The sequence below is a fragment of the Musa acuminata genome, chromosome BXJ3-9 (genome assembly GCF_036884655.1).
Source record: "Musa acuminata AAA Group cultivar baxijiao chromosome BXJ3-9, Cavendish_Baxijiao_AAA, whole genome shotgun sequence".
Classification (NCBI taxonomy): domain Eukaryota; kingdom Viridiplantae; phylum Streptophyta; class Magnoliopsida; order Zingiberales; family Musaceae; genus Musa; species Musa acuminata.
In genome coordinates this window covers 39,110,101-39,127,577 of record NC_088357.1, presented here as the reverse complement: position 1 = coordinate 39,127,577, position 17,477 = coordinate 39,110,101, and the positions used below count along the sequence as shown (strand labels likewise).

The window sequence follows — 17,477 nt, the reverse complement described above, 5'->3', positions numbered from 1 at the left end:
AGCTTAGTGTCTCCATAATAACATCATATTTGATTGAGTAATAAAAGAAATATAAATAATCCGTACAAAGTGATTCAAGGAATATAGATTCGATATTGAAATCAAATGCTGTAAGTAGTTTACGCTTTGACATTAGGGAATACATACATACATACATACATACATACATACATACATACAGATACAAGCAATTCGTTCAATGTTCATGATTCCCTTATGTTTTTCGAAGGATAAAAATAACAAACAATTATCACGGAAAATCACATCATATGCATGCTTTTAGCACTCGCTAGACTTGCCTGCAGCTAAGCTATGCATAGCAACTCGTGCGAATGGATATCATACTGTTTGCATAGTTATTACATCGCACTTATTGAATGATACAAAAAAAATGAAATTGTTATCAAAATAGAGTATTTGGAATCTGATATAGCACACAAGTAGCAAACGTCTGAAATAATAGGATGAAAACTTTTAAATCCAAGCGCTCTACCAATACAATACAATAAATACTACACCAACCAATGGACCATGATTTGAAGCGAATGGGAGGTCACTAATTTCTCTCACGCAAAAGTTGATCTCCAAGCGCTCTACCAATACAATAAATACTACACCAACCAATGGACCATGATTTCAAACGAATCCGTCAAAAATAGGAGGTCACTGATTTCTCTCACGCAAAAGTTGATCTCCGTGACGAGTTCCTTCATGTTGGGAGCATGCATGGTGTAGGACGTCCGGAACAGCTCTCAGCTTGGGACAGTCAGTCTAGTAGAGAGCAATGATTCTAGAACAGTAAGTAGATCCAGGGCTCGTCCACCACCATCATCAACCATTTCTCCCACCCATTCTTCCGAGTTGGGCATGCTCATGAATCTCATATATTCAGGCTTGGAAAATGCGGCTGCTCCTCCTCCTGCTTGATCGACGAATTCAGGCCGGATAATTTTGATTGCCTCCGTTCCCTTAACAAGTATCAAGGAATCTCACTGGAGGGAACTCGATCCACACATATCGAGTTACAACATTGCCAAGATAAGATTTCTTAAAATAAATTAATTTCGCTACAAAACTTGATGGAATATTTATATATTTTTTCTTTTCATGATCGTGACCTACATGAGTTGGCACATGGATATTCATATTTGAAGAGCAAACATCCAAAGCTATCGAGGAATGACACCATCTATGTACAAGCAATCACAAGGCTTTTCTTGATCACATAAATTGTTTTCTAAATACGATGTTGAATACCAAATTACAAGCAATTCGAGCAAAGTGATACCATCATTTATTTTATTTTATTTTTTTGTTTGAATGATTCGAAGAAAAATATATTATTGTCTAAAAAGTTGCAGACACCATCACACTGTTGTTGTTTTCGTAATTACATCATGAATATCATAATGTTTTCATAATTATAACAATAATGCAAGAAAATAAAATTTGTTCTCGAATTGAAATAAGATTGCACATAGATAACAACTGCCGAATATGATAGAAGGAAGCATTCAAACTCGATCACTCTCCCCTACAAATTATTGATAAAACGCCCACCACAAATAATTATCGATTGATCCTGCAAGGAAGGAGAGAGTGGGTACGAAGACCGCGGCATAATATGCAGCAGCTACAAGCAACCGAAGGGAGAAAGAGAGGCACACAAACTTAGGATCGAGGAAGCTGAATCTGCTCATTCTGAACCCACATTTGTTTCATAGATGTCATGATCCTTTGCATATAAGAAATTCCTCTTGTCATAGGTTTGAACTCTGACCTCCGGAATCTGTTGAATGATGTGCCAATTTGGCTCCCCCTTGAGGCAGCTGCTGAGTAGTGGCAAGCCACAGTAGAGCTCAAATTTTTTGAAGCTCCGGCGAGCGGAAGGTGCACTTCGATGTTGCTCTATCAGTTCCGGTAGCCACTTGGGAAGGTGCTCGGTTTCCGGTGGACATAGAAGACACAGGTGTTGCAGTATGTTCAGATTCTCCACCGACTCCAATCGTGGGCAGTGAAGAATATGCAACCCCTCGACTGAGGGGAGGTTGGATATCCTTTGCAGCATCTCCATTTGTACGACTATTAGCTTATCCGCCAAGAATGGGAGATCATCAATTTCCCTCATGAAATGATTGTTCCGGATGGCGAGTATTTCTAAGTTGGGAGCATGGCGTAGGACATCTGGAAGAGCTCTCAGCTTGGGACAGTATTCAAGCCGACAAGATTTTAGATTAGGAAGTGGCCTCAGCCTCAGGGCTCGTCCGCCATCATCACCATCGACCTTCTCCTCCTCCCATTCTTCCCAGTTGGGCATGTCTTTGAATTTTAGATGTTCAAGCTTGCGACACGTGGGTTCTCCTCCTGCTTCTCCCAGACCGAGGAATTCAGGGCCGATAGTTTTGATTGCTTTCGCTCGTTTAACGTAAAACCATTTGAGCTGGGGGAATCGGCTCACTGGAGGGAGCTCCACACATGATGGAAGATTCCTAATAGATAAGAATTTCAGGTTGGGCAAAGAATCACCCATGGGAGTCGTCTTTGGCGTCATCCAGCTGGGAAATCGTCGACCAGGAAACCCTTCGATCGACAGCTTTTGCAGGCTTGATGGAGGAGAGAGCTGGTCGAATATCTTCTCCGCTCTTTGGATCTGATCTTCGCTGCTGCACGGATCTACGTACATCGTCCATCCTAATGTCAGTTCCCTAAGCATGGACATGCTTGTGAGCACAGAGACTCCGTTTATTGTTGCCCTCTGCAACTGATAAATGCTTAGATGTCTCATCTTGGATAGGGATTGCAGTTCCTCCAGGTCACACCATTCCTCATCCGGCTTGCTCCTCGACTCATCATGGCCAACCACAAATCCCGTGATACTGGTAAGATTTTTCAATCTCCCTATTCCTTTGGGCATGTGAGTCAGTGGAGTATCAGAAAGAGCAAGACATCGTAGGTTATGCAATCTGATGATGGCCTTGGGTAGTACATGCAATTGTTGGCACCCCTGCACCAACAGCATTTGCAGGTTTGCGAGGCGCCCTATGGTTTCTGGTATCTCATGGATCTTTGTTCTTGCAAGGCGTAGGTATCTCAGATGTATCAATTTTCCGATGGTATCGGGAATTGTCTCGATGGATGTGTAGGCCAAGTCCAAGACTCGTAGATGTCTTAATCTTTTGAGCACATCATCCTCGACGGTCTTTGTTTGGTAGCTGTCGAAGAGAAGCAACGTTCTCAAACAATCACTCTGTCTCATGACTTCACCGGGGAGTGTTAATATTTCCCCCATATTTGACATTGACAAACGGCGAATCTTCATCAGGGGGTTCATTTTCAACGTTTCGTCATCTATCATGCAAATGCTTTCTCCTTGTACCAAACTTTTACCAAGAGATCGCAGAAGATCATGCATGACGTATGTTACCTGGTCCGCAGAATAAGGATCGAGTTGCAATAGGTTCCTCTGAATTAGCTCCATATAGTAGTCAAGAGCTATATCTTCCATTAACCTCTCTCCCTGTTCAGCTATAAAGCCTTCGGCCACCCAAAGTAGAGCAAGTGGTTGGGAATTATCTAAGGGGTAAAGAGCACAATAAAGAAAACAGAGTTTGAGATGATATGGTAAATCCTCGTAGCTTAAGTATAAGGCCCTCGGTACTTCTTCTTCCATCTGTTTCATATGCCACCAATCACTTTCACAAACTTTCTTCCACTCTGCCTGACTTGTTTCCTTGGATCTTAAAACTCCTCCCACGGCCTTGATGGCAAGAGGAAGCCCATCACATTTTTCGACAATTTTCTTTCCTATTTCTTTTAACCTCCCAATCTCATGATCCTCCTCTTCTCGAAAAACTATTTTACAGAGCAATGCCCAGCCACTCTCGTTATCCATTCTGTCGACATGGTGGATATGTTTATTTCCTATTCTTTTGACCACGTCTTCGTATCTGCTAGTAACTACGATCCTACTGCTAGCTACTCCACTCATCATAGGATCCCTGAGTAATTTCTCCCATACATCTGTGCCCCATACATCATCCAATACCACAAAGAAATCTTGTGAAATGAGAGACACAAGTTGTTCTACCAGTTGTTCTTTGCTTTCACCTCCTTCAACACTTCCTCCGGCACTCCTAATAATCTTGCTTAGCAAATCATTCTCAGCATAATTCTTAGAAACATACAACCATATCCGTTTTGGAAACTTGGTTTTGATCCTTTCATCGTTGAATATCTTACGTGCTAGTGTGGTCTTCCCGATCCCACCCATCCCAACGATTCCAAAGATCTGACACTTAGATTTGTCATTCTGCATTATCTTATTAATTAGATTTTGGGTTGCATCTTCGATTTGTGTTCCTACAATGTCCGACTTAACCTCCAGCGAATGTGTCTCGCGAGACCTTAGCATGTTATCTTGGGATTGGGAAGAGGAACCTTGGTCTGACTTCACTAATGTAGATATTATCAGACTATCCTCTGTAATTTCTCTAAACTTATCATTAAGTTCTTTGATTCTACTGCTTACTTGATGACGATATCTGATACATGTAAAACAAGAAGAAAGCAAATGAAAAGGCAAGCATACACCTGAAGAAGAAGCTGATGTCCGAGCCTCCAATAATTTTCCACCTTCGAACATGCAAAGATCAATCACGTCATCAGCGTCGTACATGAGGTCTTTCATATCCATCACCCAACCTTTGATGGCTTCATTTTCATGCCTCTTCTTCTCTGCATCCTCAAGATAAGGTTGGATCCTCGCCAACCTTCTCTGAAGCTTCTTGATCTCCTTCTTTGCACCAAGCACCTTGCATGCCTCTCCCTCGACGAACTCTGCTAGTTTTCCAAGGTACCTTGAAACAAAGAACTCAAGGAACATCGCCATTTTCTTGAGACGGTGATGGAGGAAATGGCGTCACCTCTTCTTACTTAAATAGAAGCGACGACTGTACTTTTGCTTGTTTGCAGGCAAAGGTGTGATTCCTTGCTGCTGCATATCAATCTACAAGTAAAGCATATCCATGCACAAGCAAAGCATATCCGTGCAATTCACGGGAAGAATACATGAAGTTCATGCAATGAAGCTACCACCTCCACATCTCTTATTTCATATGATGAGGACAGAAGAGAAGCAAGAGAGAGAAAGAATCAAAATCCCAAAACGTCGAGGAATCCTCGGAGCTCCAACCGAACAAGAAATAAGAATCAGAGCTTCAGCTTGAACTTGCAGCTGCTGGATCGGATGCTGACATCGCCGCTGGCGCTGAGGCTGTTCACCACCAGACTGCACCTCACTTTGAACCTCACCTTCCACAGCTTCAACTTCCCAAGCTTCACTCTCACCGGCACGACTCCCCGGACGGCCAACGGTATCGTCCCGGTCTGCTGCTGCTGCTGCAGCTCCGTTAGCAACTCGCTCCCGATCTTTGCTTCTCCGGCGAGCAACACGTGCAGCACCGTCGTGTTTCTGTGGCCCTGGTATAACGCTGGGAGCCTCCGGTGCCGACGGCGGTGGAGACTCGACGTCCACCGGGTGGACTCTGTGCTGCTCCGCCATGTTCGGGACTCTCAAGCTATGCTCTTGCAGCCTCCGCTTCAGATTTGTTCCATTGGCTTTTAAGGATGGTATCGCATGGTGCGGGGGGGCTTTGTGGGCATGCAATCTTGACTTTGGTGAAGGTTTCGGTGTGCCTGATACAAAATAGATCGAGGTTGGTGGATCATTCAGACTTTTAAGGCTTTCCACCATCACCACAATAAATGGAAGCTTCTTTTGCTGTTTGTATTCAATATGTATCATTTGACTGGGAGTTTAGTGACGTGAATAAATGGAGGAATTGTCAATTGCTTGTAACGTAGGCGGCTGCTTTCCATGACCTTGTTGCCGTGAAGTGATCCTGAAGTACATGCAAAGCACTTGTCCAATTCTGATTGGTGAAGAGATGAAAACTTCTCTGAAGAGACTTTGTGATGCAGATGAAGAGTTCTGCCGAAGATCAAATTTTTGTCTGCATTGAGAAATCTCGAGTCAGCAGCTGTTGTTCTTTTATGTTGAACTACGACATCCTTTTAACGTGAAGCAGCTGTTGTTCTTTTGTCAAGACCAAGATACGCAAGTAAAAGATTAAGTCACTGTAAGAGAGATGTCTTGTGCAGCTTAACTCTGTGTTTATTATGGCAGAAGCACATCTGTTCTGTAGACAGAATGAAGGATTATGAATTTTCTCTTCAAGTCACTCGTATCCATTTATCAAATTTCAGGGAAAGGATTACATTGTAGGATACAAGTTAAACCAATGTGCACTGGCATTGCCACTGCCACTGCCACTGCCACTGCCTCTGCCTCTGGCAGCAGTCTCTTCTCCAGTTACTGAAGATAGGATTTGCCACATAGACCAAGAAGGGACCAGATTCAGGTAACAGAAGCAACCAAAACAAAACTCCCCTGTGGAGTAATAATGCATTTACAGGTGATCGCCAAAATTGTAATGGTTTATGCTATATCATCTTGAATTATTGTGCTCTTCTTGTGCACCTATCTGAATAGGGGCAGCAGGAATGCGGCTCCACCACTCCTTGATCCTCCTTACCAACTTCTCACTGCTCTCTTTCCTCAGCGGCATGTGTCTTGTGTATATCTCCAAAAGCACTAAAACTAGCAGGTGTCTGAAAGGCACCAGGCTGACTGCTATTGCCACGATGACCAAGGTAATAGCCACTTTGTTTGTTGTCTGAAATCCAAAAAATCTCAAAGTCAAAGGTTAAGTCACAAGTCACATTAAGACAAAAAGAAAAAAGGAAGAAGCATGACATAAAGTTATCAGTCATATGACTCCGAAAAAGCAATATCTTCACCTCAAGATGAGGAGCTCCAACTATAATTTGTTTACCTACCCTGCCCCCATGCCACAACAATACTAGAAACATCTTCGCTTGGCGGATGACGTGAATTGTTTTAGGTTAACTATGAACTGTTTTGAGTCATTTTACAACTAATGACTGGGTTTTTTTTTGTACGATTTTCATCATGCCAATTTTAGCCTAACGGAGAATTGTGTTATCTTATCGAAAGGATTCTACCAGGGACTCCACTATAACCTTCCGTAGAATTCAGACTCGGATAGAAAAGGATGCTTAGAATGTAATTTGCAATGATTTCAAGGGACTTTTAGCACTTGATGCTAACTTAAACAAGTTGAGCACCCACATAAGGTTAAAACTATCCGCGTACTAAATTTTGGTACACAGGCATATTTTTGTATCATAGACAAGCCACCATGATTAGATCTATCCTAGATATATGTCTACGATGAATAATATTATTTGAACATGGAGGCCAGTAATGTTTCTTACATGATTAGTTTAAATGGAAACAATTGGATGATATGGAAACCAAGAATGAAAGATCTCTTGTATTACAAAGATTTGTATGGACCTTTGCAGGACGATAGTGCAAAACCCACAACTATGATAGATGATGAGTGGAAGAGATTAGATCGAAAAATAATTGGGTTTATTCAACAATGATTTGATGACGTGAATTGTTTTAGGTTAACTATGAACTGTTTTGAGTCATTTTACAACTAATGACTCTGGGTTTTTTTTTTTGTATGATTTTCATCATGCCAATTTTAGCCTAACGGAGAGTTGTGTTATCTTATCGAAAGGATTCTACCAGGGATTCCACTATAACCTTTGGCAGAATTCAGCCTCTGATAGAAAAGGATGCTTAGAATGCAATTTGTAATTTTTTCAAGGGACTTTTAACACTTGATGCTAACTTAAACAAGTTGAGCACCTACACAAGGTTAAAACTATCCACATACTAAATTTTGGTACACAGGCAGATATTTGTACCATAGACAAGCCACCATGATTAGATCTATCTTAGATACATGTCTAAGATGGATAATATTGTTTGATCAAGAAACAACAGAAGAAAGATCTGAAGCAACAAGAAAATTTAACAATGACATGATCTGTAGTAATTGCATACCACTGCAATTGGTACTCTATTTTACACAATACATCCACAGCAGGTCCAGTTAGTAGAAAATTTAACAATGAAATGATCTTAATAGCATATAGTAAAAGTAATAATTCTAGTCTGATCCAATTTATGGAAACAAACCTGAGGAAATGCTGCTATAAGAAGAGCTCTTAGCTTAAGAAGAGCAATAGTTCCTCCCTGGACGTTTGTTTGAAGTTGAGAAACACCATCTTGTAACATCAAGAGCAGCTCAACAGGATTCCTATTCGGCGGAGGTGTAACCTGGAAGGCTTTAATTGGTTTTCCACTGCCATGATGCTTATGCCAGAACATGCAAACGGCAGCAGATACCAAAGCACATGGCAAGATGTACCAAACCCAACCCCTAGGATCACAGTCAGAAGCATCAGTTCAGGAAAGGAAGTAAAGCAAAAAGGAAAGAATTTGTATAGTTATATTTGTGCAGTAATTAAACTGAATAAAACCAACAGAGCAACTCTGAGATTTACCAACACAGCAAGGCTACTCTTGCCAGTAGAGCAAGGGTAGACATAAAACCAAGCTAGAAAGAATACATGTGCCCAAAGTTCAGATTTTAAGATAAATGGATAGTGAAGCTGTGTAATTATAAGTACAAAGGTAACAAGATGATCCACATTCTCCTGGTATAAGTTTCACAAGCATATTTCACAGAAGCAGGATAACTATTTTTCTCAACCATTTCTTCTGTTCTTAGTGAAAATTTTAATGGAGACGAATGCATGGATTTTATTATACAGTCCTAGTCAAAATCAGCTCATTCTCTCAGCATTATTTTCCAAATAAAAGTGAGTTCATGGCAGATTTCTGGAATTAGCGGAGTAAAGACTTGTTGTAATTCAAATTCCATCAAGTAATTAATTTTGAAGATTAGTAACTTAGAAGAACTACTATTTCTGAGAAAAACTAATAGAAGCCAGAAGAGCTAATATGTTAGTTCTGGTATGAAAGGAACAACATGATATTTGTCTCCTTACTCAGGAAATCCTTTGTGCTTCTGATTTGGATCATTGATCACCTGTTCTTATCCCAAACTATCAGAACAAAGATATAGATATCACATACTCTCTGGCAAAACACTTTACTACATGGAAGAAAATCTGTCCAAAATATTTGCAAGAAAAGGCAAGCAACAATAATCTAGATCATTTAATTCTTCATAACATTTGCTACATGGAAGAATGACAAAATATAAAATTAAAATGAATATGCTCCATTTGTATCTATATGATGACATAGTAAGTTTTCAGAAAAAATGAAGCAATACCTGTAAAGGAGATACAGGATCAAAAACAGAAAGACTTTTGACTTGAAAGGATCTTCCCATGAAGCTAAATGACTGAGTAGTTTGCCCAATTGAGACAAAGGAAAGAGTAAATCCTGCATTAAAAGATCATTGGCAAATATTAACTTGTTACCATGTATGTTTAGTATTCTATAATTGGTCCCAACCTTTTAAATTCAAGACCATAAAATTATCCAACCATAGTAAAAACCACATCAGATACTCAGAAAAGCAATTCTCAGGATTCAAAAATCGAACAGAAAGAAGGATATCTACAGAACGAAGGATACTAGTAGCCTAAACCCTGTTAGTTTTATAGAAGTGAAAATTCGTCCAAAGTTATCTAAAAGTTACTTTTTACAATAAATTTGAACCATGATTGCTACAAGCAATTTGATCTTCTGATATGAAAAAATGTGGCAGATTTAAAACTTTTTAAGTACTAAAAATTCACTAAGCATGACAAAATTCCAAAAACGTCATAGCAGTATATGCTCCTGAGAAAAAAAAATCGAAAACACACATGATTAACTTAGCATTTTAATATTTTGCTTCTATTATCACATCTTGATGAACATATATGAAAGCAAGGTATGAAATTTCGAATAATGCTGTCCGGTATGGGCGGTACGTACCGGTCCGTCAATTTATCGGTACACGGACCGTCCATTATCGAACGGAACGAAATAAATAAATAAATAAATAAATAAATATATATATATATATATATATATATATATATATATAAACGAGGCGACGTTGCCCCGTGTGGGAGAAGGAAAAGGCATGTTGCCTTTTATAAAAATGTTATATATATATATATATATGTATATATATATGTATGTATATATATGTATATATATATGTATGTATATATATGTATATATATATGTATGTATATATATGTATATATATATGTATGTATATATATGTATATATATATGTATGTATATATATGTATATATATATGTATGTATATATATATATATATATGTATGTATATATATATATATATATATATACCAAACGATATATCGCTCGGTATATAGTATCATACCGTACCGAGCGAACATCAAAACTCCGGTACGATACGAAATTGCATACCTTGTATGAAAGTGTCTCAATTATTTCTTTAATGAGAGTTAAAAAGGACAATTATTCCAAGGGTGTCTTGGTCGAATTTAAATGGTCATGAGACACCAAGAGAGCGAATAAAAGAAGCCTGATATAACGAGGTGGCCGCAGCAGAGTGCTAGTACAAGCACCATAAAAGCTGCAGTGTATCATAGTTGAGCTAAACATTAAGTTAAATTCCCACAAGAATACAGAAACCTTGCTTTGGCTCAGGAAAAAATCGATGTTTCACGAAATAATTGTCTTTCTAGCACTATTTTGGTGGTAAAGAATTACAAACATACTGTAAAAGAGAAATATCTCATGATAAGAAATAAATTGTTTTTATCCATATGCAGAATCTAATACCTAAGCAGTAAAGGAACTTCCATGTCAAGAATTAGTAGTCTAAATATAATTCACATACAGGATTTCTTTTGCCTCTAAGATCACCTACAAGATTCCAAACGGCTTCGTTCTATTTCATTTTCAAGGATAAGCTAAATGACTATAGAAGTCTAAGCTGGAATAAATATGGTTATGGAAGTGCGCAGCATTCTTTAAAAGACCTAGATATTCAGAGTACAGAAATACTCCTTCTAAGACATACATATGGAACATTTTAGAAGCCAGAAAATTGCCTCTATCCTTACAGTATACCTTAATCACAGCTAAATTTGTATCAATATCCTCCACTTTGACCTGATATAATGTTGCACGTGCTGCTTCAACTCTGCCAGAGTAACAAACTGATTCCCTAACAGCCATCTGTAATGGACATGTCTGACCAACATGGATATTATGAACCAAAATATCATTTCCTTCAGGATTATCTTCCTTCGGTAACAGAAAGCCTATTCTTATAAGTGTATACAATGAATCTGGTAAAGGACCTGCTAATGGCTTTTCCTCAGATGCAGTGACAACGTCAGCATTGTTCTGATATCCAACCTGCATGAGCTCCAAGTGATTATATAAAGCTTCCAAGATTTTGTCTCCTTTTGGAAGTTTTTCAGCTAAGTTAAAAGCAAGTATACTCTTAAAGTGCGATGGTGTGACATGAAAAGCTTCTTTCAGAGCATGATGTCTAAAGATGCCTAAAGCAGCCTTAGAAAGCGCTTCTGCTTTTTGGAAACTTCTAAGATTGTACTTCCTTATGAATTTATTAACATTGAGGACTTCCTGAATGATTGCAAACCAGTAGTCCCTGTGGGAGTGGCCACTGAACTCTAAGTAGATCGGCTCTGCTCTGCAAAAGAATGATTTAGATTGCAGACTAAATTCTCTGAGTTACCAAGGCAACTATAGTTATTATCAATTATTTAAGAGACCATAACAAGAAAATTTGGCACTTGCACTTACACAGAATCAGACTTGTACATAACAGCCTTATCAAAGAGACGAGCACCCCATGGTCCAGTTAACTCACGCTTTACCACCTGCTTCGAGTCCTTGGACAAGTTATATATGACAGCTTTATCATATGAACCAATGCCTGATGCTTCAAAATATAGAGCATGGCTGGTAAGTGTCAGCCTTCCTGCCATTAAAAACATCCTTCTGAAGCTTATTTTGATAAACAGTTATCCTGCAGAAAAAATGACTACCAGGAAAAGATGCTTAACCAGGCCTTGTAGATATCCCATTGTGTTGAAGAATAGATCTAGCATCAACTTCTAGGATAATTTCTCCATCAGCAAGGTTAAAATTTAAATTCCGGTGTTGTCCTGATATATGCTTCATTGATTTGAACACCCTACAATAAACAGAAGTCACATAAGTAATGTGATCAAGCCAAAAACACAACTTCTAGAGAAGTCATCAGCCATATGATAATTAATGTGAAGGTTCAGCATACTTCGAGAAATATTTACTAGCATAAGCCAAAAACTTATATAAGAGGTGGTTGGTCTAGAAAATGATCAACATCTATAATATCTGTGGCATTACAGATAATAAAGAACTGATCTTTATTATAATCTTATGAAGAAAGTGAATTTATTTTTTAAAAATAGCTAAATTAATAATCTTATAACAACATGAGGCGACCTACATAGATATTTCTTAATAAATTATGTCCAGGGCAATATCAATAATCAAACAAATAACAAACAAATCATTTTTTAGGGTTGATAAGGAAAGGTCTCTTGGTCCTTTACCTCTCCTCACCACTATCTATAATTAATTCATTTTGTCTAGTTGGTGCATCGATACATCTCCCTTGGACATGGATTTTTTTAATAGTTTTCCCTCATTTTATCCCTGTCTAGAGCTACATCTAGTTGTTTGCAAATGTAAAAATTTCTTAATTTTTCTTCTTTAGTAGTTTTACATACGTATTTGATACTAAAATTCTTATTTATACAATATTAACTCCTTATACAACTTGCTATTTAAATGTCCAACAGTGAAAATAATAAAACATAACTGGATATAAAATAGCTATCTAAATTTTTTTTCTATTATCCTAAATAAACAAAATTCTTGATGCTCCTTTCCAATTAAATCATCTTGATTTAACTCTATAAATAACAGATTCACCAAGCTTGTCTTTCGACCGAATATCATATCCAGAATACTTAATACTGTTACCATTAAAGAATTTTTTTCCATCAAAATTAATTATACAACTATAAATCTATGTAAATTTCCTTCAATTTTTATTATGAGTAAATTTAAAATATTGATAATTATAAAGCTATAAACTTGTGATATCTCATTCCTATTTCACAATTTTTCACATAGGATTTTATCAATTTGTGATGCCTTGCTCCTATTTCACAATTATTAAATTGTATATGCAGATAGGGCAAGTGGTCAGAGTTCATATATACAGGTAAAGGTATAGTCGTGAAGTTCAAAATAGAATCATCGGTTTTGTTATACAAAAAATTAGACATGAATATGCAGGCTTAGAGGAGAAAAAAGATCAATACGTTTAGAAGTTATGGTAAAGGAAGTACAAATTTTTTAAATAATGGGCCTCTTATTTAGCAAGAAGGGAATTGAATAAGGATATGGTCACAAACAGATGATAAAACAGACAGGCTTATCTGTAGTGTTGTACTTTGTCAAATGCCTCTTGGATTAAAAAGAAAATTATATTTATAGCTGAGACTGTTAAGCCATTATAAACAAGCATACACACTCTACTTTGCAGAGGAAAGATGGATAGTAGCATAATTTCTTTTAAGAAAGAGAAATGTAGTTAATTGTATATAGTTAAAAACTTAAAACCAAATGCTTCTTCTGAAATCACAAAATCCTAATTTCTAAAAATATAATTTTCTATAATTTATTTGTCATTTTTTCCTTTTAATGATATAGAGAGAAACATTGCTAGACAGCGAAGATAAGGATATTGAGATGTGACATGTAATGTTAACAGAAAAGATAGACTACAAAACACTTATTTTAATGAAAATTCAACAATAATACAAGTGACAATTAAAATAAGAAAAATCAACTGAAATGGTGGGACATATCAAGAGGAAATCTATGAATTCATTGATAAACATGAGATAAGAAAATATAGAATAGAGGTGACAAGAAAGATGGGGATTGCAAAAATAATTTTGTTAGAAATAGAAAGAAAGAATTAATTTTTTGATTATCTAGCAACACACCTCCGATTGGAGCTCTATGGTGATAAAAAATCTTGCTATTGTCAAAACACTGGGTTCGTTATTGTGGTTACTTTGCTGATTTCCTTTCATCATTGGACTTATCCAACAAACTGACAGTTTCATTGGATATTTCCTTTATTGTCTAATTGCAGTATACTTCATGAATGTGCATGCAACTCAGCATCCGCATGCAAAATATTTGCAGATTTTCAGAATAAAAACTAACTATCCACAGTAAAGCATTTTCCCTCTTACACCTTTTCTGGTCTTTTCTTTTTACAGTAAAGTATGCCTGCCATGACTGAAAGTAACAAGCCAACATGTTCCAAGGAACTTTTCCCAGTTGCAGTATCTTGGAATGGATTGTACAAGTCCAAGTCTGCAGGGCTCAGTTGTTCGCTCATTGTCAAGATTCTCTCTCTCACTCCATTTGTGTGTTTCTGTGTGTGTCTACACATGACATGAGAGAATGTGATGAGCTACTTATAACATCGAGCTCCAAATAGATACTGTGAGATTCTGATTGTAGATTCATACCAATAGCTAGCAACCGATATTGTAAACTTAAGATCATGAAACAGCACCCAGAACTTGGTGAATCAAAGGTAATTTTAATCAATTCAAGATATTGAATCATGAAAAAGAAATCCAGTACGGTTCCTCTGACAAACAAGATAATCAACAGATTCAATATTTGAAAAAAGAAGAGACTGCATACTTGTAAAGGCTTTTGAGGTACTTGTCATATATAAGAAAATGGAGGCAACCACCTGAGGAGCTGGTAAGTGCATCAAATAGATTGTGAACGGTTATTGGATCTGCTACAGAAGCACAAGCAGAAGCTATTCGGGCAAAAGCTTCCAGTCCAACAGTCATCTTGCCATCAATCTGACACAGGAGAGACACCAAAGATTAAGTTTACATATATTCCATAGGCATTCTGTCAAACATGATATGATATGATACTTTTATGGAGTAAGTGGAAAAAATAGAGGATAACTTAAGAGGAATGGCAAACCTGGCTAGCCATTCTTGTTGCACATGCATAAAATAATGATCCCTCATTGTCATCATCAAATTCTGGATGGTTAGAGCAAGCATTTGCCTATTACAGTGAACGAATTTCTTTTACAATAACAAAAGAAATTATAGATCTCAACCACCATGAATTTATGTTATACAAATCACAACATAAAGGAAGGAGTACAAGAAGAGAGAAAGAAGCAAAGAGAAGAGAGTGTTTATATGTATATAGTTTTATATTTACCATGACTTGTACATGAAAAATTGAAGTAAAATATGGAATTAGAAAGCCATGTGATAAATTCAAGAGGTTCTTGCAAATACCCTGCTGTAAAAGTGGTTAAGTGTCTCACTTTGAGTAAGGATTCAGTCTCTGTATCGGGTGCCTCCCAGGCAAGCATCATGTCAAAAGTTAAAAGGGAAAACTCTTTATCAGCCAGATGATCTGGGCATTGAGTTTCCACACAAAGAGCTTTGTAAGAACAGTATTCCACAAGGTTCCTAGCATAAGATGTTGGTTGCTTAAAATGATCAGGTATCTCAGCCTCAAAAGACTGCTGCAGTTGCTCCATCGACAAGAGAAGAATCCTGAAACATATGTTTGTAAATTATGCCCTGAATTCCATAGGTCTACAAAATTCAATACCTTGACAAAACAAATTATTACTATAAACCTCAACAGAGCAACTTTTTGTATGAAGTAAAATAGTAAGAAGCACCAATAAGATTCTAGGAAAAATAATAAAATGGTCAGATAGCTAAAAACAAAAAGGAGGTTGGGACTAAACCATTACATAAATTAGCGAAAGAAGGCCAGCAATGAGTTGCATTAGACTTTGATTGGAACTCATAAATGAAAAGGTATATGTTAGGATGACTGTGTTTGTGTACTATTATTTTAGGAACAAGATTCTAGGAAAAATAATAAAATGGTCAGATAGCTAAAAACAAAAAGGAGGTTGGGACTAAACCATTACATAAATTAGCGAAAGAAGGCCAACAATGAGTTGCATTAGACTTTCAATGGAACTCGTAAATGAAAAGGTATATGTTAGGATGACTGTGTTTGTGTACTATTATTTTAGGAACAAGAGTTCACAGTTCTGCAATCTCTTGTAAAAGAATCAAACAGAGAATTATAAACAATCTTCGGTTCATTTTATCTTTCGCAAAGGTTTCTGTATGCCAAAAGAATCTAAAGTTAAGATCACAGTTTAGCATTCTTAGTGCTTAGGAATTGCATGAGTGCATAAGCTGTAAGCTGTCTTTTTTGCACTCTTTTTCTATTCTCTTTCATGATTGAACAACAAAAGGTTTGTCTGAAAATTGTGCTTGGCCTGCGATCCAGAGGGTTGACATCAGATCAACTAGCAATCATTAAAACAAGATTTCTTTATTTCCAATAAACCTATAGACTGTGTAATGATCACAATTACAGGAGATGATAAATTGCTCGACCTATCCAGGCAGTGAATGTCAATTGTCGAAAACAGACTTCTTTTCACATGGCAATGCCGCTTACACTACCAAATAATTAATGCCGTTCACATCGTCGTCAATTGCTCGAGAATTTGCCCAAAGAAAATGAGAGGGGAAAAAGAAAGTATTATCAGATCTTCAATAACAGTTCCAACGATTCGGAACCGACGGCAAAAGTAACAGAAAGAATCGACCGAGAAAGTTAAAAGGTGGAGGGGGTCCTAACCTGGAGCAACGGCGGACGACGGAATCTGCGATGGAGGAGAGGTTGGGGATGAGACGGGGTTCGGAGGGACCGCCCTCCATCTCCGCCGCATTCTCCTTCTTCTTCCTCTCGTCCTCGCCGAGAAAGATGTCCTCAAAAAATCCCATTCCGTGAGGTCGCGTTCATTACCCCGCCGATTCTTCTCCCGGCTCAGGATGTGGCCACTGTTCCTTCCTCCACCAGAAGCTTCCTCTTTTGTCTCTCTCTTTCTCCCTGCAACGAAGGATCGAGTGAGCGGGCGAGCAAATAGGAGAAATCCTCGCCATTGCCAGCGTCTCCGAACAAAGCACCAACTTCGCGGGTCGCGCGGGTGCTCGACGACCCATCGTCACAATACGATCGTAGATGTCATCAACGGCGCATCACGAGATCAGGTGGCCTGGATCCCTTCATCTTACGTCATGAACCTGAATGGCGTACCAGTTTCTTTGACTGTCATAGGAAGACTTCGTGTTTCCTGCCCTGGCCCTTGTCTCCCCATCCCAAGTATATATATATATGTATATATATGTATATATATGTATGTATATATATGTATATATATGTATGTATATATATGTATATATATGTATGTATATATATGTATATATATATATATGTATATATATTTATATAAATATATATGTATATATATATATATGAAAATAATCTAAA

The 17,477-nt window shown here is 37.6% G+C and overlaps 2 protein-coding genes across 2 annotated transcripts; both read right to left on the bottom strand.

Annotated features, from left to right (window-relative positions):
* Window positions 1–1,433: 1,433 nt before the first annotated feature.
* Window positions 1,434–5,362, bottom strand: LOC103998525 (putative disease resistance protein RGA3). Its single transcript, XM_018831514.2, has one exon. It carries the CDS (start codon window positions 4,886–4,888, stop codon window positions 1,697–1,699), a length of 3,192 nt encoding a protein of 1,063 aa, XP_018687059.2. The 5' UTR covers window positions 4,889–5,362; the 3' UTR covers window positions 1,434–1,696.
* Window positions 5,363–6,127: 765 nt separating this feature from the next.
* On the bottom strand, window positions 6,128–17,140 carry LOC135648541 (uncharacterized). Its single transcript, XM_065166307.1, has 10 exons — window positions 16,785–17,140; window positions 15,433–15,667; window positions 15,075–15,161; window positions 14,775–14,944; window positions 12,056–12,186; window positions 11,793–11,970; window positions 11,091–11,679; window positions 9,300–9,412; window positions 8,135–8,378; window positions 6,128–6,734 (listed from the first exon to the last, which is right to left on the bottom strand). Exons 1-10 carry the CDS (start codon window positions 16,928–16,930, stop codon window positions 6,507–6,509), a joined length of 2,121 nt encoding a protein of 706 aa, XP_065022379.1. The 5' UTR covers window positions 16,931–17,140; the 3' UTR covers window positions 6,128–6,506.
* Between the last annotated feature and the right edge of the window lie 337 nt (window positions 17,141–17,477).